The sequence below is a fragment of the Mobula hypostoma genome, chromosome 10 (assembly GCF_963921235.1).
Source record: "Mobula hypostoma chromosome 10, sMobHyp1.1, whole genome shotgun sequence".
Classification (NCBI taxonomy): domain Eukaryota; kingdom Metazoa; phylum Chordata; class Chondrichthyes; order Myliobatiformes; family Myliobatidae; genus Mobula; species Mobula hypostoma.
In genome coordinates, this window is record NC_086106.1 from 80,248,116 (window position 1) to 80,270,935 (window position 22,820).

A 22,820-nucleotide genomic window follows, 5' to 3' on the forward strand; every position below is an offset into this window, starting at 1 on the left:
AGTAAAATCAAATAGCACCACTGTGCCCTCAAGACATCCTAAAACACATTCCTGCAATGAAGGACTTTGAAGTATAATCATTGCTAAACAAGTACTATCTAGCAGTTAATATGTTTATGGCAAGGGCAAAATAGATGATAAAATGTGTGACACATGTGTCGTGTTGGTTGATAAATAAATATTGGTGAAAAAGTGACAGCAAATATTAGGATGTATTTGATGGCTAGGACATAAAGGTACCTGCATTTATAAATGGCTGACCTTTAAGGAGAATCATGTATGCCTGAGGGAGAAGAGAAAAATGTAGTATGGTGGTAATAGGAATTGGAAAGTCAGAAGTCTATTCTGAAGTATAAACATCACTGGAATGAAAAGCTTTTTCTGTACCGTAGTTTTCATCCAATTTTGTGTAATCCCCAGCAAATAGTAGAAGTAAATTGGCAGCAACCAGGAGTGGGCTGATTTTATCCCCGCAAGCTCATAGTCATCAAAGCAGAGTCCACTCATCCATGACAGGAGCAGCGATCAATTGATTTAACACACATCAGGATTGAATTTGGAATTTTTTTTAACATTTATATTAAGCATCAGATCTTATTCTTTTTAATTATGAAGAAACATTTATCTGTCAACTTAAACTTCGTTGAGGTACTTCACCCATTTTCAGTATGCAGATCTAGGTAATATAATAACCACTCAAGTAGTTTACATGATTGATAAGTTTGTGGCCTAAGGTAGAAGGAGTCAATTTTAGAAATCCTAGCACATTTATTTTTCAACATAGTCCCCTCCTACATTTACACACTTAGTCCAGCGGTCGTGGAGCATACAGATCTTGGACCTCCAGAAAGTGTCGTGGCCTAAGCGAGAAGGAGATGAGTTACACAAACAAAAAGTGCTGCTGAACGCAGCAAGCCAGGCAGCATCTATAGGAAGAGGTACAGTCCACGTTTCGGGCCACGAAACGTCAGGACGAAGGGTCTCGGCCTGAAACGTCGACTGCACCTCCTCCTATAGATACTGCCTGGCTTTCTGCGTTCACCAGCATATTTTGTGTGTGTTGCTTGAAATTCCAGCATCTGCAGATTTCCTCGTGTTTGAGGAGATGAGTTATACAGCTCTCGTTACATGCACATGAAGTTCAACTCCTTGAGTTATTATGCAGAAAATTTGAAGTTAATAACTCATCAGTTAATAAGGTCTCAGGAGTGATTGATAAGTTCATGGCCTAAAGTAGAAGGAGATAAGTTATTAACTTCAAACTTCCTGCATAATCACTCTAAGAGTTGACATGCATGTGCATGTAACATGAGCAGTATAACTCATCTCCTTCTACCTTAGGCCACAAACTTATCAATCATCAACCTGTGGACACTTTCTGGAGGTTCAAGATCTGTATGCTCCACGACCGCTGGACTAAGTGTGTAAATGTAGGAGGGGACTATGTTGAAAAATAAATGTGCTAGGTTTTCTAAAATGACTCCTTCGACCTGAGGCCACAAACTTATCAATCACCCCTCATAAAAATAAATAGAAAATCTCACTGGATAAGTTGAATTACAGATATTATGGAGTATTATGAGCTATTGCACATGAAATAATTTTGGCAATTCACCATTACATGGAAGATAATATGCCATGTAAACTAACACTTGTTAGTAAATGGTTCAATACAGTGCCCACTTTGTACTAAATTAAAAAGACATTTGTAAAACTAACAGAGCACTGAGCGTATCAGTTTGTTTGAATCCATACTCTGATAGCATTGGGATATCAGAATGAATTCTCATTATAATTTCTATAATTATCATAGTTTGCTGCCCATGTTTTTTCACTTTTAGAAACACAGAGACCAAGTATACTCTCAAGTATTAAAGCTCTGTAAAAATTAATTTCTCTAAAAATACAACTTTTATCAACACAGTGCAGCTTAGCTTGTACAAACTAGAGATAATGTCCAAAATGTACTGCTAAATCAATTCCAGATATACAAAGAAATTATAATAGGGATTTTTTTCTGTCACAGATTTGTAATGTAAACAACTTATTTCTCTATATATTATGTTTTCTGAAAGATACAGTACTTCAGATCTGAATTTACATCCACAAGTCATATTTCACCTTTTTCAAACGTATGTTCCAGCATATACTGCTGTACTTTTAACACAAGCATGGACAGCAGCGCATTCTTTTCACGTTATGTTTCATATTATCTATAATGTACGGTTAGCAAACATTAATCTGTTTTTAGATCCCTCCATGTAAGGAACACGACAGTAACAATATTTTATTCCATTTAGCTCAGGCTATTGAAAACACCTTCCCTCACAGTAGATCAATATCAACAACTGATGTGAGGGCAAAAGGCATTCGCTAATTTTATAGATACATTTGCATATGATGGACTGCACTCAGTTACAGAGAAGTGCAAACCTGTGCTCTCTTACTATCATAGAGGATCAAAGCAGAAAATCTTCTTATACTATCATATTAGAAAACTTTAATCTGTCTGAAACTAACTTACCTCAATGGAAAAGCAAAGTGAGATTGTTGTTCACTCTGTTGCTTCAGTAAATTTATCTAAATTTGCTATGCAGCTGTAGATGGATTTATAGAACTGAACTGAACAGATCAAGCGTGCTCCTTGTTTAGCAATCTACACTGAATTAGCTGATCTCAGCTGGGCCAGCAATAGCTGCTTTCCTCTCCCCAGTATCCAGACGAAAAAGCGTTAAGTATTTGCCAAGTCCACACTTCCAACAATCCCAATATGATTGTGCAGTTTTGTGGGTGTAATATAAAGCCAAAATTAAACATAATGGTGACACCATCACACAAACAGTCTAGTACAATTTCAGATGAAAAATTTCCAATGAAGTGCAGATACTAGAGAATTGCCAGTGTCCATGAAAATCATTGGCAGAAATGAGATAAAAAGGTGGGAATTGTGAAAAAGTCTGCAGATCTTTAACACACTGGAATTGAGCCATGGCACAAAATAAACAAATCAGTAGCTTCTGAGCAACAACTTCTGGTTTGTAATAGTTGGCTGATTGATGGATGGACACAATATCTGTTTTTATTTTTGATTCCTACCAGTATTTCAAGATAAGAGCAATTGGACCAATACAAACAGCTGCAAATATGTTAAGAATTTGATGGAAAACATTTCTTTTTACTTTACAAAAATTAAAAGCACCTGGATATGTATTCTAATATTGAGACGGAGAGGTGAGGCACAAAGATCTAACTAATGGGGGAGGGTACACAAGCCTAGGAAAAGAATGCCAGCATTTTCTTCATGGCTTAAGTTGTGGCTTTTCTATTTTATGTCCCATGACTATAACTTGACATGCTACATTTTATCCTTGAAATCTCCCATTTTCTAACAAAACTGTGTTGTGCAAGTATCAAATGCCCAGTATTTAGGGATGATAAATAAAGTTCTGTTAAAAAGCCTGTTTTCCAAGTGCAGCTCAAATTGCACAAGCCTGAGGATTTCTCATATTTTAAAAAATATCACAGAAATCAGCTCTTTAAAAAAAGAATCTTGTAACTATTTAAGGGGGAAACAGCATTACAGTGTGTACAGTAGTCCTGTAATCTTGTGAATGTTCACTTTGTTACTAGTTTTGCAATGTCTTGATTCCATCAAAACCACTAAACTTCCATCGCTTTTCCAAACTTGCACCAACTCCACTTATTTCCTGCTGGAACACATGATGTAGTCGTGTCATCAAGCCTTCTATTTCACCAGGAGAGATCTGCATGGAGAATACACACAATATTGCCCAATGAGTGAGTGAATAATCATCCCCGCAGCAAGAAAATAATCCTGAACTCAGCCAACATTCTGGGTTGTCACCCACTAATACCATCTAACTGCTCTTCAAGTTTTATTGCAAAAGGACAGATAAACCAACACTCTGTGTGAGTTGATGTGAACCATAAGTGGCAAGTGGGTCACAGTTGTCATATCCTGGGACTTGATTTAAAGGAGGCTGATGCAAACAGCCCCATAAATTTGAGACCACGGTGCCCATGCCTTACATTAAAACAACTTCATTTGATCTCTTCAGTCTTTCCCCTCCTTGTCCAAACAAGCTACATCAGTTCTGCTCTCTTCCATATAGACACACCATGTCTTGAGTAAAGCTTCACATTCTTCTTTCATATTTCACTTTGCGTGTCATTAACCTGCATGACAAATAATCCCAATATTCATCCAAGTCAACTAGCGTTACTGAAACCCATGAACAGTGAGTAATAATTGAATTTAAGACGTGTCAAAAAGGACTCAAATCATTAATGCTTACTAAAGGCCTACTACTGTTTAGAATTTATTTGTTTTTGGCGAGCTAAAACATAGTTATGCTGTGGGCTACTCTAACTTTCGACCCCATGAGAAGACTGCAATATTTTTTCCAATAGTGTGCAACAGCACTGTTGTTTTGGTGGTAAATGCTTATTTATGTAACAACAAGTATAGGGTCTGAATGACACACGATGAATCCATTCAGCTGTTGACATTTTGCTACGTATGGTATTTAATCCTCAAAAGCACATTCTTCAAGGCAGCCAGATAGTCAAACACACATGAAAACTTTACAAATACTGACAATGCTAGAAACCTGAAACAAAAAAAAACAGAAGATGCTGGAAACATTCAAGCAGTTGTTTGTCTGTCTTGTGTACGTTTTTTTATTGATTCTATCGTGTTTCTTTATATTTACTGTGAACACCTGCAAGAAAATTTATCTCATGGTTGGAAATGGTGACATATATGTACTTTGATAATAAATTTAATTGTAACTTTGAAGGCAGCATTTCAGAGGGCCTGCCAGGAGGTGACTGATGGCCTGTCTTCTGAGAATGACATCCAAGTACAATTTATCCTTCTTGTATTAGACTTGTGTGTCATCCTGGGAAGTGTCGTGGGAAACGCCACAGTGTTATTTTGTGTCATACTGCCAAATACTCACACCTGTCTACCCTCATCCCAACACACACACAGATCAGACTTGTAAATCTCAGATGCTATAGATTTGAATACTCCATTTTAGTTAAGCCCATGAGGAGTAACAATAAGCTATTCCTTAGCTCAATGCCTAAAAGGAAGTGTCAAGAGCAGAAACAGCATTGAAGCCCAAATGTATTTCAAAGTATAGGCGCAATCTGCCAGTATGCACATGCACCCTGAAAGGAATTCCATCTCCTTTTGATTGATCAAATATAAACACTTTCTTTATTATATGATATTCTATTCCCACTAGACTAGACTGACATTGATAAAGACTGTTTATGCCTCTCATTCTTGGATTTTGTAAACTACGAAGAGAAGCACTGCCCCTTTTCTATCCTGCATAACCTTTCTTCCTTTCCATAATTTTCCCTTATTTACCTGAATATGTGGTAACATCTCGTACTCTCAGTGGCAGGGTCTCACCTATTAGGTGACCACCACTTACTTATCCCAGAGATGAAAGGCATTTGGGTATACTGGCAGAGTAGCCCTCCTCTGCAGAGGCAAAGCATGTAAGTTTAAGAGGGATTATTGGTTTCCATATTTGCATATACTGTAAAGCCCATTTGACCAATTAAGTCCATATCAGCTCAAGGAGAAATTTCTCTACATTGCCATCAGCTCTATCACCCACACAAGACTGGAGGTAATTCAGATGGGCAATTAATCTTCTAACCTCACACACCTATGGGGTACTGGAGTGAACTGGAACACCCAGAGCATCCCACTTGGTCACATGGAGAACCTGTAAACTCCACGAGGTAGCAACTGGTGGTCACAATTCAACCAGGGATGCTGGAACTGTGAGATAGCAGCCCTACCAGCTGCCCCACTCTGCCACCTCTACCCTCGTGTGCTATCCTGTTGTAGTATGTGGCATGCAAATGTAACTAGGCATGAATTTACTTTTTTGAAATGGTGTGAGTAATCAAGACATACAGGGGTGATTGATAAGTTTATGGCCTAAGGTAGAAGGAGATGAGTTATTAACTTCACACTTTCTGCATTTTCACTCAAGAGCTGAACTGCACGTACATGTAACAAGAGCTGTCTAACTCATCTCCTTCTACTTTAGGCCACGAACCTATCAATCACCCCTGCTGTGGACCAACTGAAGATCCAAGACACTCTCGTTACATGCTCGTGCAGTTCAACTCTTTGAGTGATAATGCAGAAAGTTTGAAGTTAATAACTCATCTTCTTCTACCTTAGGCCACAAACTTATCAATCACCCCCGTACTTCCACATCTTTGCATCCAACAGTCTTTACAGAATTCATGTAGATACAGTGGATTCCAGTTAATTGGGACACATTGGGATCAGTACATTTAAGCAGCTGCCCCTATTAGCCGAATTTTTATGGAAATAGTTAAAAAGGTATATAAAGACAAAATGAGTAACAAATTATGTATTTAAATGAAATACAAAACAAATTAGATCACTACCAATAGTGCTACAGTACTATAAAACTGTGGATTTGTTCCTAATACCTATTGATGGAGAAATTAATCCAGTGTACACAATGAACAAAATCGGCACTGACTGCCTTCATACAACACTATTGACAATTGCATCTTCCAAATCTTCATTTTCATTGTAACATTCAAGATGATTATCAAAACTTTCAAATTCTTCACAATTCCTCATTTGTTGAAGTGAAATTGGTTCATCTTCACTTCTGGCCATTTCTGACATCTTCAAGCATGAATGCTTGAAACCGCAGTGAGCAAAATAGTTAAACGAATTATCTTACTGCTGAGTTCTTGCCAGCTATCAGTGAAAAAAATCACAGCTTTTTGAACACAAATACACGCAAGTAATGCTACTTAAAACCTGTTTGCTCTAAGCACAGAGTAAAGTCAAACAGTCACACCAGTGTGTGGAACCGACATTGGTTAGAACTTGTTCGGCAACAACCTTATGTCCCAATTAAGTAGCAAAAGTCCCACATATACAAATACAATCCCTGCCATTTTCTCGATTTGATTTTGTTCTTTCGGAGTTGTCACAAAAAAAGTGGCTGCCCCAATTAACCAATGGTCCAATTAACTGGAATCCATTATAATGTTATGTCACTAATCAGAGAATAAAAGTAACAATTCTGATTTACCTTAGCATCCAGTCGCTGTAGATAAGAACATATATAGTCTATACTGGCACCAAAAGGGTGGACATGGAGAAATGTAGAAATAATACCTGCAATTTAAAAAGTATGCTTTTTAGGGTGAAATGTTAAAATGACAAATATTTTGACAATTCTAAAAAAACTTCCTCAGAGAGGCAAGTCATAGGTTGTACAAAACAGTGCTACTTTAAAAGAAAAGCTTGTTCTTCATTGTACACCTGCAATTTAGCCCAGCAGTTATGACTAGAGCAGTGATCCAGAGCTCAAGCTTAAATCATGACAGCTTATTGCACTAAATTCAGTAGACTGGGTAATTAGGGAACTAGCAGCTGAAAATGGTGAAAAGTAGCCAGGTTGCTGGAAAAGCTCGACTAATCCAGTAAGAGCTTCCAGAAAAAGGAATATGCTGACTCTAATTAAACTATCAACATGATGATCCAAAGACATTCTACCGCATGCTGTTGTCAAAGACAGTTAGAATTTGTAATATTCACAAATTCACTGATATTCACAATCTTCAAAAAACAAATATACTTGGTGACCACTTTAATCAGGTACAAGTGCACACATGCTCATTAATACAAATATCTTATCGGCCAATCATGTGGCACTAACTCTGCTTATCGGCCAATCATGTGGCACTAACTCTGCATGAAAACATGTAGACATGTTCAAGAGATTCAGTTGTTGTTCAGACCAAACATCAGTTTGGAAAAGAAATGTGATTTAAGTGACTTTGGCCATGGAATGATTAGTACTACTAGGCTGGTTGGTTTGAGTATCTCAAAAACTGCAGATCTCCTGGGATTTTCACGCACACACAGTCTCCAGAGATTACAGACAATAGTGCGGTAAACAAAAAACATCCAGTGAGTGGCAGCTCGGTGGGCAAAAACACCCTGTTAATGAGAGAGATCGGACAATGGTGAGAGTGGTTCAACACAACAGGAAGGTGACAGTAATTCAAATAACCACACATTACAACAGTGGTATGCTGAAGTGCATCTCCAAATGCACAACAATGGCCACTTTATTAAATTAATTATAAAGTGCAATACAAAAATAAGACACATTTGATTAAAGAGATCACACATCAAATATCTATTACTTGTGGTGGAAGAAGTAATCAAGTTACCTATTCAAAACTTTTATACCATGACCCAATTAAATGGTCTATCTTATGGAAAGAGTTGTCATAAATTAGTATGATATGGGTTTGATTGGCATGTCAGAGAACAGATCATGGTTGTTTACCGGCTCATTTCTAAAAGCTTCACAGTAGTAATGGCATGCTATTCACCCAATTAGAAGGATAATGTCCTAGATTTGATCTTTGGTTTGTGTTCAGTTACACATTGCAATGAGGACAGTGATGGAGATGCATGTATTTTCTGAGTCACATTAGCTAACACAGTGCAAATACAGAATCAGAACTATAACTCCAGAAAGTTACTATTGATATCTTCTAAAAATGACACATTTGATTAAAGAAGTCACATTGCGTTATGGCATATCTAGGCAAAGCAACAATGCCAGCACATTAAAAGGATCTTGCACATTTCAGTCTGAGGTCTCATACACAAAGAACAGTCATATGAACGACATAACAGAGATTACAGCTGCACATGGATACCACTAGAAAGGGCTTGACTCTTTCAAGAGAGTAGATGGCTAAATTACACTGAAGACAAATTGTAGAAGGGTGATTAAGATCATCTTCTAAATTGTATTTTTAAATCCCCTCTCTAATACCTGCATCCATCTCTCAATATGCAGAGCAAGTCCTTATTTTAAACATTAGCTTGTTGGATGATTACAAATTTGTCATAGTAGTTATAAATCTATTTTTAATTTTTAGGGAGATGTGTTGGGATTACATTGAAATGGAGGTAAAATATTTATGTCAAGTTATCTGCCAATCATATTGTCATAAAATAAATAGAAAAGATAGAAAAACATTTTTGTAAACAAATGATAGCTTAACAATAATATTACAGATGATAAGAATTAAGAGATGCTACTTGCAGTGCATCTTCAATTACACCCAATATATATTAGAGAACTTATGAAATGCTAGAATATTTTGGAAAAGTCTCAGCGAGACCCCGTACAATCATACTAAGATATCATTGCTACTGCAGCATCACTATGTAACCTGGCCAATCTGCAGAAATTTCTTAAACATAGACCACAATATTCTCTTTTGTATTTTTTACTCCGGGAACATGCTGCTAAACAAAATGGTAATCCAGATATTTATCACAACATACTATTTTTATACTGCTTTTTATACTACTATTTTTAATACTGCTAAATACGACCCAGCTGGTAGCGTAGTGGCATCAGTGCCAGACTTCAGGATGAAAGGTCCTGAGTTCGAATCCAGCCGGCTCCCCTGCACGCTTTCCATCCGTGCTGGGTTACGAGCTGGTGGAGTTGGTACGAGTTGGAAACTCATCCGGCAGAAGGCATTGGCAAACCAGTGCTGTAACTTGTCTCTTACACAGTTCCCCACTACGTCAGAGAGACGTGGAGGGAAATCGTCTGCTAACCGGAGAAACTCCGGATGCGACATACGTTTCCTTCATAAATACAAATGAATTTATAAATAGATGAAGTATTGTGTAGGCTTATTAAAAGAAAACATTTCCTACCCACAAGCAGTGCTTCTCTCTCTGATCGGACAGGCCCTGTGATGACCCTGTCCAGCTCACCATCTTTTTCTTGATTGGAGCCCAATATAATACATCTTGTGCTATTCTGGGTGGAGTAAAACATCTTTAATGATACATTGCTCAGCTGACACACTGAAACACAAACTAATTTTACAATAACTTATGAAAATAGAAAATCCTGTTAACAAGTATCCTATCGACATGCAGCTCCGATCTTCTGAAAATGATCAGATGAGGTCTGGAAACCCCCTAAAGTTGTACTGAACTCGGTAACACAAAATAGTCCCAAGTTCTTCAAATAACCATGTTGTCCTACCACCCCCCTCCCCAGCAAAGGGAACCAAAAGCTAGAGGGTGAGATTTAGGGTGAGAGGGAAAAGATTTGAAAGGTACCTAAGGGGCAACTTCTTCGTGCAGAGAATGGTATACGAAACAAACTGCCAGAGAAAGTAGTTGAGGCAGGTACAATAATGACATTTAAAAGATATTTGGAAAAGTGTATGAACAGGAAAAGTTTAGAGGAATATGGACCAAACACAGGGAATGAGACTAGTTTAGATCAAACCTTGGTTGTGTTGAGCCAAAGGGCCTGTTTCCGTGCTATGACTCTAACCAATCTCAGAATAAGGCAAAGCAAGTTCAATAATACACGAGATAAGACTAGCATGAAACCACTTGCTCAGTCCAAACAGCCATGCCACTACAAAGTCCTACTGACTCATTTCTATTGTTTAGACCCTAATGGAAGTTCATTTAAGTTTCTGGAAAGGACAGGTAGATGTTTCATCATGACTTGAAAATAGAATTAATAATAAAGTATGCAAGAGGGTCAAACTTTGAAAGTACAGGATTTTCAAACAGCAAATTAAATAAACACCCAGAATGGAAAAGAAGTAAAACCAATATATTCAAAAAATGAAAAAGTTTTATTTTTCAGTTCTAAGAAGGACTATTGCATATAGTAACTCTTACACGGTTCTTGCAGTCATTTTAAAAATGATTTTGAACACCAATTTGTTAATTTTCTAGATTTCTGTCTAATCAAATATAAACTGATTTTAGTTGGCTGAGGTGTAAGGGACATGAGGGTGATTTACGTTTGTATATTACAGGAAGCACTGATTCAGGAAGCAATAGTAAGAGGGTAATAATGCAATAAACCTCAAAATGATGATGGTGATATATATTTGACAAGTCAGTGTATACTGTGACTTATAGTAGCTTTATGAACAGGTTAACAGGCATATCAATGATAATGCATTATTTACATTTATCAACAACTCACTTCCAAATAGACATGATCTTCAATTAGTTATTTTCAGATCATCAAAATTATGGCATTGTCCTTGTTATCCTTGATCCAATTATCAATTGTTATGAGTTTTTGTTTAACATTATAACAGTGACAATATGGCAGTGTTTGCATTTAATGTAGCTTGAAGTAAGTTCAAAAACCAGGAATATGGTAAACTGAATTTGGTGAAGAGTGGGAATAGTGCTGCTAGGTATTGAAACCACATCTGAAGATAATCTTGTTTTTGTATGAGATGGAACAATAATATACTAGACCAGGTGGAAAATATTAAACAATGAACTGAGGAAGCTGTTGGACCTTTGTTCTGTTAAGTAGAAGTATGACAAGGTTCCTCAATCCTATACCACATAAGATATTAAAGATGCTTCAGCAATAACTTTCTTTCTATTATGACATCTGAAGTGGGTCCATTTTCAACCTCTGAGCAAATGAAGCAATCCATGACAGCCTGCAGCTAGACCCAGATAATATACAGGCATGGACAGATAAGCGACAAGTAATTTGGATCACAAAAGTGCTTGATAGGAGAGACTTAAAGACATTAATATTCAGTAGCGCTTTCGCTACTGAGTACTCTATAATCAATATCCTGGAGACATGACTAGCCATGTAAATATTGACTATTTATGTGCAAGTTCTCTTGTTCTACTTTCCTGGTTTAACTAGCGTACTAAATTAATCAATGGTTCTTTTTGTACACCACATCACGTACTTGCTCTGAATAACAGTTAAAACTGTTTTTAAAGCTTTTACTTATACATCACATTGCCATTCCATTCCTGAACCAAACGGCAGAACTCTAATTGCTATCGTTCAGCAACATTATGACCACATTGCATTCAGTTGGACTTTTTGTTATTCTTTTGTTCTAATTGTGACTTCTTGCAAAAATTGTGTATTATTTGCGCTTAATTTATGCCTTCTTGTGAATGCTGTTAATATGATGCCAAGTACCTGCAAATATGTTTTTTTATTGCATCTGTGCATACGTGTATACACTTACATGCATACATTTGTGCCTGTGACAATAAACTCAATTTTCTTGATTGAATCCTTTGATCATCCTCAAGCTATTTTAAGTTTCAATTCCAGCGCTCGTAATTGAACACATTGCTGAAAGCACAACTGTTAAATGGGATAAAACCTGGATCTGCAACTGACATCTGCAAATTAACTTTGACTAAGAGAAAATTAAAATGTAGCAGATTATTGCAAACCCTTACATTTTTTTAAAACTGAAGATATTTTTAATGGAAAAAATTTCACTCACATTTCCTTCATTATCGCTTTCATGCATATCATCTCCATCTGCACTCTCCTGCTAAATTTAAATTGGAAAAATTAATTTACCATACTGTGAAAACAGAAGTTAAGTCACTTTCTGCAAAGTACTCTTGCACATATTTACATATTCTAAACATTTCTTTGTGTGCTTACCTATATAGTTAACTAACTGATTATCTTAGTTTTTAATAAGTACTCAAAGATGAATTTTGCAAGCAAATCAATGCCATAGAATTTTAAACTATTTGTACAATGTTTCCATTGAGGAAATTTCAACAAAAATAATGTTTCTCTAACTGACAGGAATTCTTACTTAAATATATTTTCCTTAAAACTTATTTTGTGTGTAAAAACTTAACAATGGAAGACTATCAGAAAGATTGAATTGTACTAATATAGAGGAAATCTTCACAGCAGATTTTAAGTCAAAAACCCAGAAAAATAAACTATGGCTAATTTGGGCTTTAGTTCCGAAAGAAAAAAAAAATCAAGAAATGACAATGATCTAGAAGAAGGGCAAAGAAGAAAAAAGGACTGCAAAAAGCTTAAAGAGTGTATATTATCATAATAAACAGAGTAATGGTAATTGTACTTTCATACAGAGAAGCACAAAGGAGGAGAAGATGGCTGCGTGACGCAGCTTGCAGCTGCCACTCCGGTGAATGATATCTGTTATCTGTCAAATAGGATGCCGTGCACAATCCTGATTTGATGGAGACAGCCTTGAGAAGCACGGAGGAACACCTGGAGAAACTTCTGAAATTCCTGTTTCGCTGCCGCTGCTACTGTGTGATCCAGAATCTCTGGAGGGGAAGGCCCCGAGTCCTCGGCTTTGCTTGTTGCTTGGCAGCTGGGTCGGGGTCGAAGCGCTCGGCAGAGATGGTGCTCGGTGCTCGGTGTTAGAGGGCTGGTCGGAGGCTTGAAGTTTTCGGACGGACTCAGTCGGCTGCGGTCAGGTGCTTCCAATACATCGGCAAGTTTGTGGCACTTGCGTCTGCATGAGATGATGGGGCTATCGTGACTTGAGACTTTTTTTTACCGTGGCCGTGGTTTGCTCTTTATCAAATTACGGTATTGCTTTGCACTGTTGTAACTATATGTTATAATTATGTGATTTTGTCAGTTTTAGTCTTGATTTGTCCTGTGTTTTCTTGTGATATCATTCTGGAGGAACATTGTATCATTTTTTAAAGCATGCATTTTTAAATGACAATAAACAAGGACTGAGTGTCCTCGTAATCTGATCTAAAAAGTGTTTATTTTGGGGAAATAAATACCACAAAAACCAAATCCCTTTAATTTTTGATCTTTCTGTAATGCCAAAGTCAAGGTGACATTTACATTATCTTTATTTAAATAGCTTAACTTGGGATTCATCAAGAGACAGGGATTCCCAGTCTTTACTACCTTCAGTATTTCTTGAATAAACATACATATCTATGAACAAACCATGTAAATAAAGTCTTTGCTGTAAATGATATGATTACAGGCTCTCTCTCATTTTACCACATTTATTGAAGAATTTTGTTTCTTCGTCAAAGGGAGCTACAGATACAGTAAAAATGCTTGAAGTGCTCTATTTAGTTGGGAATTAAAACACAAACAATTTTCATTAGTTCACAGAAATTAAATTCTTCATATATAGAAGATAGAGAAGAAAAGTTGAGAAACAATAAAAGGGCAACATTTTTCCATTAGAGGTCAGCGATCAAAGAGAAATAAATAAAAAAAATACTTCCGCTTTATAACCTTATCTATGTTTAAGAGGCAAAAATGACCAGTGTGGAGTTCAAAGTCTTTCTGAAGTAAAAAGGGGATAAACACTATCTGCTTCATATTGAATCACGTATAAAGCAAAATGATTTGTTTACAATAATTGTGTTCATTAAAAGTAACCATTAGTAATTCATTAATGAAGTTCCAATGTTCCCACCTTGCTTTTAAATGTTTCTAATAGCATTTCTGCATTTTGTTTCTCTTCTTGTGCCTTTTGGAATTCAGCTTCTTTCTTTTTACATTCTTCCCGTAAATTCAAAAGTTGCTGTCAATGTTGGAAGAACAAAAAAGAATCACTCTCACAATAGACCACATTCTTCACATTACCACTGCACATACTTTAAATTCAATAGCAATTGTCTGATTTCTGGCTTTGTTCCTGGGCTCAACAGTTTAGACCAGGCTGATTCCTAATTTTACGAAGCAGAGGTCTGGCCCCTCCACTTCATACCAGCTACTGCTGGCACATCCAGCACAGCACTGTTTATTTGAATAAGTTCACTAACTTTCATTTAAAAGATGATGAAGGATATGTTTTCCCTTTTTCAAAACTTATTTTAATTATTTAATTTACATTACTTGAACAAGTATTAAATAAATTTTTTCATTAAATTTGTTATTTTAAATATTTCAGTACTGAACTGTCAGAAAGCTATAGGAGCAGGGTAGTGGGGTTGGACCACAGTTTGCAACTCTGGAATATTCATATTTTGGCTTATTCAGGAGATGGATGTGAGGCATGGCTTGACTCAAGGACAGTCCAGTTTAATGCATAACACGCAGAAAAATGGAACTGATTCCCATTTTTCTGCGTGTTATGCATTACATTGGCTTTACTATAAAGTGAGTGTTTATGGTGAGAAACACTTTAGACCCTTCTTCCATTTTCATCTGTAGATAGGCCTCAGCTAAGTCCATTTTGCTGAAGTGTTTCACTCCAGATAAGTTTGCAAAGATATCTTCTATCATGGGCAGAGGGTATTGATCCACTTTCTGTACTAGGTTTATGGCGACCTTAAAATCACCATCCTTTGATATGTTTGAGTTTTCCAATGCCATCTTTGAACAATGGTGTGGCATCAGTCAGTACCTTTTTAATTTACTTTCAGTTGATTCTATTGCAGGGGATGTGGCATTTAAATGGTGGATGAATCTCCAGTCAAGTTGTAGTTGTCTCAGCCAATCACAACCTCACAATGTTGGCCCTCCTGTTTTTACTCCAATGTGGCTTGCTGTTTGTTATATTTCACTGTTATGAATGTCATTCCCATAGAAGTTAGCTTTTCTCCAGTACGAGTTCCTTGTTGGGTATCTGCAAGTTTCAGTTCAGTATCTTAGAAATGCCATTTGGTGACTGAAACAGCTGAGCCAGTATCCAATCCATTTTAATTAATTTGCCGTTCACATTATAAATCTCAAGGATACCCACTTTCATCACTATCAGACTTTTCATCAACAGCATGCAGATTAGTCTTCTTTTTGAAACTGCAACTTGACTTTTTATCTTTTATCTCTTCCCTGTGCAGACCATTCATTTTTTGCTTGCATACTCTTTGTACATGGCCTACTTTATTGCATTTTCTGCAAGTTTCACTTTTAAATCTGCATTGGTCTGGTGTGTGTGAATCCTTGGCACAATGGTAACACAATTTATTTGGCCTGGCAAGCTTCTGTTTAGACATTGCAATTTTGTTCACACTCATTTTCATTCCTGACTGCAACTCAATTGTGTCTCTATCTGCTGTTTCCATTGACACAGCAATTCCAACTGCTCGTTTAAATGAAGTTGGGTTTCAGTTAGGAGCCATTGTTGAATGCTTTCTTGTAAGATTCCACAAACTAAATGATCTCCCAGTGCTGCCTTAAGCTCATCACTGAACTGACAATGCTCAGACAATCATGGACTTCCTGTCCTTTTGATTTCACTTATGAAATGTAAAGCATTCTGCGATCAACAATGGTTTTGGTTCTAAATGTTCCTGCATTACTTTCACAGTATCAGCAAAGCTCATTTCAGCTCGGTTGGTCTGAGCAAACTGTGCTTTTCCACCCAGTGCACTCAGCAAAACTGGTACATAGGCTATTTCATTTGCTTTAAAATACTGCTCCATTCGCTCAGTTACACATATTCCAATTACCTCCTGTGGAATCAAACATGTTTAATTGGATGTAGCCAGCCATTTCTGCTTTTTTAAAAAAATGATTATTGCACTGTACTCACTGTTTATAAACCAGTGAATTTGTCTTTTTTTTGAACTCAACAGTCTTCTTTCCTCTTGTGAAGAAAAAAAAAGTATTTTTTTTACTTGAATGTCCTCAACAGGTAGATAGCTGTTTAAAACTTTCTTGTTGCCACTATTATGTTTTCAAACTCCAAAATATTAAACTAATTGCAAGAAAAAGACATGAGCCCAGAAGAATATGTCTTAGTTTTGTTTTTTAATCTTAGTGAGGCACGCATGTATCAAGTGGTAGTGTCATGACGTATGCAATTCATGTATTTTTACATATAACTCATAATGAATTATTTAAATGGACAAAAATGCTAATCAACAATATATTTACAATATTTCTCAAATATTACTGTAATACTAAATATACACCAGGATAGGTTCAATTTTTATAGGCTATTAGGTAATTGGCATGTTGTCCATGGAATGAATTCTATTCCACTGTGTATAAATACCCTCATGATTGCTTTTAGGTTGCCTTCACAAGTATCTAAGGTGCATTAGAAACTGTATACTGCCATGTTTCAAGTAGTGACATATTCACAAAAATTCAACTGCTGAGGTCCACTATTGATATTCATATACTTTTCCTTGTTGGCCATTCGAAAGATGTTATATTTCTATTTTACTAAGCAGCAATCTGAGGGGGGAGGAGAAGATTTAATAGGAACTTAAGGGACAACTTTATATATACATACATACATCCAAGCGGGTGGTGTGTGTGTGAAATGAGGAGGTAGCTGAGGTGGCATAATAGCAACTCTTAAAAAACAGTTGGAAAGGCACATATATAGAAAAGGTTTATTAGGATATGGACCGAACACGGGCAAATAGGATTGACTTGGAGAAGCATCTTAGTCAGCGTAGACAATTTGGGATGAAGGGCCTGTTCCCATGCTGTACCAATTATTTGTCAGTTCACAGAACCTTCAAAACTTCGGTGCATGAACACTTTTCACTCTGTGCAGTGAAAAGCACTTACATACGTACTGTTTCACAATGGATTAAGCTTCTGAAATACTTACGACTCAAAACAAAACTCTTCATTCACAGGCTCAAAATTGAAGTTAACAGTTGTTTTTAAAAAACAAGAGTGACTATTCTCCGAATCATGTGATTTTGCTGGAAAGATGTAACGCCTGGATTGAGCACTGCACATCAGAAAAGTAGCCCAGTATACTGTAACTCAAGCCTGCTACCAAGTAAATACATACACCTTACTACAGAATTACCATGCAAGGATGTTCTCACTCCACCCTGAGGAATGAGAATGGGTGGAGAACAGGTTTGTTTAAAAAAAACTTGAGATAATCTTAAAATATCAAATAAATTGTCTTGCTTTGAATGATTTTCTTTTGAAGAAAAAAAATAGAGGAGCTATGAGTACCTGCTGCATCCCTTGCACTGTTTGTTGCAGTAGCTTTAATTGTTGGTCCTTTGTGGTTTCTTCTTCAGTGTGATAGAGCTTACCCTGCTCAAGTTTTAGTAAATCCACCTCATTTCTGTAGGCATCAAGCTGGCAACGCAGGCTGTCATTCTCTTCTTTAAGTACTTCAGCCTGACATGCTAGCACTACAGCAATGGCAAAAGAATGAAATTTAAAATGAGATGAGAGGAAAAATATCTCATTTCTTATGTAGAATAGTTTGGTTTCAACATGTTTCCCATCCATATGTAATTTGACTTGATATGAAATCATCTGAAAATAAAAGCAGAAGATTGTGGAATTTAAAATCCTACAACTTCATTTCGGTTCATTGATAGTGCCTAAACAAATTAACCAATAAATTCCCACTCTAAAAGTCATTCACTCCCCAAGATCATTTTGTGGATTTCTACTGGGAGCACCCTCTTGATGTCACTCATTACACTGCACCCAAAATTTCAGGTGAACATGCAGCTATGGTCACATTAATCCACCAGCATGGAACTGCAGAAGTGGCCAGTCTGTAGCCAATTAAAGCCCCACATATCTTTCTCATACAGATGCTGCTACCACACATTTCATAAGCACATAAATCAAGGAGCTAGAATAATATTTGATATGAAGTAACTTTGCCATGTAATTATGTTACTCACTGAAAATTTCTAACTGGTTTATTATTGCCACAAGCACCAAGGTGGAAAAACACTTTGTTTTTCATGCCAATAATACAGATTGTTTCACAATATACATATAGTACATCAAGGTAGTACAAAGGAATAGCAATAACAGAATACAGTGTTATACTTACAGAGTTTCAGACTTTTTGTAAAAGAGACAGTCAATTTAAATCAGTTATCATCTTTGTTCCTCATAATTCCTTGTAAAATGAGAATGCATTCTGATATTTTCGATTGGACCTCTAGTACATCAAAAGCATCTTATCCTTTAAAATCTCATGACAAAACTGCTTTGACTAAATGCCTCATCATGAGAGAAATATGTACTGTATGTGCCTTTAATTAAAGATCATCATTGGCATTCCATTTTTTTTTTGATGACACTTCTTCACATATAAACAAAAGTTGTAGAGAAGAAAATCAAGCAGTTCCAAGAAGTAATACATGGAGTAATACAAGGAGTAACACACATACATGCATTCATAGCTGAAAAAAGATGCCAATTTAAGTGACTGTTACATGAATATAACTGCGTCAATGTGAGGCAATAGTCAGATACACAATGAAAGAAAATGAAAAACAAAATGCTAATATTATAACAGTAGTATCCGAATCAGATTTACTATCTCTGGCATATGTTGTGAAATTTGTTATTTTGCGGTAGAAGTACATTGTAATACATAATAATAGAAAACCATAAATCACGATAGGAAGTATATACAAACATTTAAATTAATGCAAATAAAGAGAGGAAAATACTGAGGTAGTGTTCATGGATTCATTGTCCAGTCAGAAATCTGATGGCAGAGGGGTAGAAGCTGTTCCTGGAATGATGAGTGTGTGTTTTCAGGCTCCTGTGCTTCCTCTTTGGTGGTAGCAATGTGAAGAGGGCACATCCTGCATGATGGGGGTCCTTAATCATGCATGCTGCTTTTTGAGGCATTGCCTTTTGAAGCCTAGATGCTGAGGTGGTCAATGCCCATGATGAAGCTGGCTGAGTTTACAACTTTCTGTACTTTTTTTCCGATCCTGTGCAGTGGACTCTCCATACCAGATGCTGACGCAACTGGTCAGAATCCTCTCTGTGGTACATTTGTAGAACATCATGAATGTCTCCGGTGGCGTACTAACTCTTCTCAAACTGCGAATGAAACATAGCCACTGCTGTGCCTTCTTTGAATGTTGGGCCAAGGATACTTCCTCAGAGATGGTGACACCCAGGAACTTGAAGCTGCTCACCCTTTCTACTTCAGATCCCTCGGTGTGGATGTTCCCTCAGCTTCCCCTTCCTGAAGTCTCCAATCAATTGCTTGGTTTAATTTTTTTCATGCAAGGACGTTGCGATGACACAACCAGTTCAACCCATAAATGTAAAAAGGAAATGCAAATGGTAGGTAACAGCTGCTGAGAAAGAGTTACTGGTCCACGTTGATAACCTCTCGTCTACTTCTGGAAGAATTCTGAACTTTACCAACTTCCTAAGCAACTATCAGACTCGAAAATAGTGATATTGATGCGTTTGGAGGAGCAGAGAAAGGAGAAATTAATAAAATGTATGTGCATTAGTGAAAGATATTAAATGACAAAATGTATGGTGATTGGCAACAAAATCTCCTCCACAATCACCATCAGTACAGGGCTGTGTGCTCAGTCCCTGCTCTGCTCAGTTTATACTTGTGATTTTGTGGCTAAGTAGAGTTCCAGTGCCATAGTTAAGTTCGCTGAAGACACCATGATTGTTGGCCAAATCAAAGGTGGTGGTGAAGTGGTATATCAGAGGGAGATTGAAAATCTGGTTGAATGGTGCCACAGCAATAACCACTCACTCAATGTCAGCAAACCCAAAGAGATGATTATTGACTATCAGAGGATGAAACCGGAGGACCATGAGCCAGTCCTCACTGGCAGATTGGAGGTGGGAGGGTCAGTAACTTTAAATTCTTTGACCTTGTTATTTCAGAGGATCTGTTCTGGGACCACCACATACGTGCCATTAAAAAGAAGGCAAGGCAGTGCCTATACTTTGTTAGGAGTTTGTAGAGATTCCGCATGTCATCTGAAACTTTGACAGACTTCTATAGATACACAGCGGAGGGTATCCTGCCTGGTTACCTCACAGCATGGTATGAAAACACCAATACCCAAGAATGGAAAAGCCTACAAAAAGTGGTGGATACTGCCTAGTCCATCGCAGGAAAAGCCCTACCTGCCATTGAGCATATCTGTAAGGATCACTGCCACAAGAAAGCAGCATCCACCATCAAGAACACCCACCATCTGCACCATGTCCTCTTCTCACTGCTGCCATTGGGAACAAGGTACAGGACCCTTTCGTCTCACACCACCAGGTTCAGGAACAGTTATTACACTTGAACAATCAAGCTCCTGAACCAGTGTGGATAACTTCACCCATCTCAACACCAAACTAATCACTGAACACAAACTGGACTGATTGAAGTATGGCACAGACGCAGTAGAAGCGTTCCTGCACAAGTCCAGCAAAGAACTTTAAAAAGCAGTAAGTTTTTCAACAGGAGTCTCTGATTGGAGTATGACAAAGATGCAGTAAAAGCATTCCCATGCAAGTCCAGCAAAAAGCAGCAAGTTTTTCAACAAGAGTTTCGGATTGGAGTACGGCGCAGATGCAGTAGAAGTATTTCCGCACAAGTTAGGCAAAGAGCTTCAAAACCCAGTGTCCATAAAAGAGGGGTATCATCTAGTGGAGCAGTCACTGTGGGTGTGGTCCTCATCAGAATGGTCTATGTCAGAGACTTAAAGCTTTGGCTCAACAGGGTTTCGGTAAGAACAGGAGGAGGCAAGTTAAGTCGGTAAGTTCATTCCTTATTTCTTATTTAACTCTTGAGAGAAAAGGGGGCATGTCTATAGGGCAGTGTTCTGTTCTGAGTGTCAGATGTGGAATTTCTAGGTGTCTACTAGCCTCCCTGATCCACATCTGCACTAGAAGCATCGAGATGCAGCTCCTGAGAGACTGTGTTAAGGAACTGGAGCTACAGCTCGATGACCTTCGTTTGTTAGGGAAAGTGAAGGGGTGGTAGCCAGGAACTACAGGGAGGTACCCATCCCATGGGTATAGGAGACAGATAAATGGGGGACTGTCAAGAGGGGGAAGGGAGAACATCAGAGAGTGGAGAACACCCCTGTGGCTGTCCTCCTCAACAATAAGTACTCCATTTTGAGTACTGCTGGGGGGGACCTACCTGGGGGAAGCAACAGCAGCAATGGCTCTGGCATGGAGTCTGGCCCTGTGGATCAGAAGGGTAGGGCACTGAAGAGGATGGCAGAAGTAATAAGGGAATCTGTAGTTAGGGGGACAGACAGGCGATTCCGTGGATGCAAAAAAGAAACATAGATGGTAGTTTGCCTCCCAGGTGCCAAGGCCTGCGAAGTTTCTGAACGCATTCACAATATCCTGAAATTGGGTGAGCAGCCAGAAGTCACGGTACATATTCGTACCAATGACATAGGCAGAAAAATTGAGGAGGTGCTGAAAACAGATTACAGGGAGTCAGGAAGGAAGTTTAGTAGCAGGACCTCAAGGGGCGTGATTTTGGGATTGCTTCCTGTGCTGAGCGATAGTGAGTATAGGAATAGAATGAGGTGACAATAAATGCGTGGCTGAAAAATTGGAGCAGGGGCAGGGATTCAGATTCCCGGATAATTGGGATCTCTTCTGGGGCAGGTGGGAACTGTATAAAAAAGAATGGGTTACACTTGAATCTGAAGGGGACCAATATTCTTGCAGGCAGGTTTACTAGAGCTGTTGGGAGTGGTTTAAACTATTATGGCAGGGAGATGGGAACCAGTATGATAGAGCTGAGGATGAGCCAGCAGGTTTACAAGTAGATGATGGGTATAACATGAATGTAAGGAAGGACAAGCCAATGACTGGCTACAAATGCAGACAGAGCAAAGAGTTAAATTGTACCACAAAGGCAAAATTCAAAAGAGTGAAGATTGCAGGACCGAAGGCGCTGTATTTAAATGCATGCAGCAGTCGGAATAAGGTGGATGAACTCGTGGCACAGTTAGAGATTGGTCGCTATGACATTGTGGACATCACATTAGTCGTGGCTGAAAGAAGATGGGAGCTTAATATCAAAGGATATACTTTGTATCGAAAGAACAGGCAGAAAAGTGGTGTGACTGTAGGTAAGAGAAGGAATTACATCTTTAAAAAGAGGTGACATAGGGTCAGAGAATATTGAATCTTTGTGGGTGGAGCTAAGAAACTGCAAGGATTTAAAAAAACATTATGGGAATCATATGT

At 37.8% G+C, this 22,820-nt stretch overlaps 1 protein-coding gene across 10 annotated transcripts in view; it reads right to left on the reverse strand.

The window, feature by feature from the left end:
• Window positions 1-1,475: 1,475 nt before the first annotated feature.
• LOC134352982 (ecto-NOX disulfide-thiol exchanger 2-like) overlaps window positions 1,476-22,820 on the reverse strand; it is a 265,715-nt gene continuing 244,370 nt past the window's right edge. For 9 of the 10 annotated variants that reach the window (XM_063060707.1, XM_063060703.1, XM_063060701.1 and 6 more), the window contains 6 exons: window positions 17,817-18,001; window positions 14,356-14,463; window positions 12,409-12,459; window positions 9,803-9,908; window positions 7,134-7,219; window positions 1,476-3,764 (listed from right to left, as the gene is read on the reverse strand). In XM_063060707.1, the coding sequence (XP_062916777.1) occupies window positions 3,627-3,764; window positions 7,134-7,219; window positions 9,803-9,908; window positions 12,409-12,459; window positions 14,356-14,463; window positions 17,817-18,001 (674 nt within the window). In that variant the 3' untranslated portion in view covers window positions 1,476-3,626. The remainder of the gene's footprint in view (window positions 3,765-7,133; window positions 7,220-9,802; window positions 9,909-12,408; window positions 12,460-14,355; window positions 14,464-17,816; window positions 18,002-22,820) is intronic. The other variant, XM_063060704.1, reaches the window with a different exon arrangement.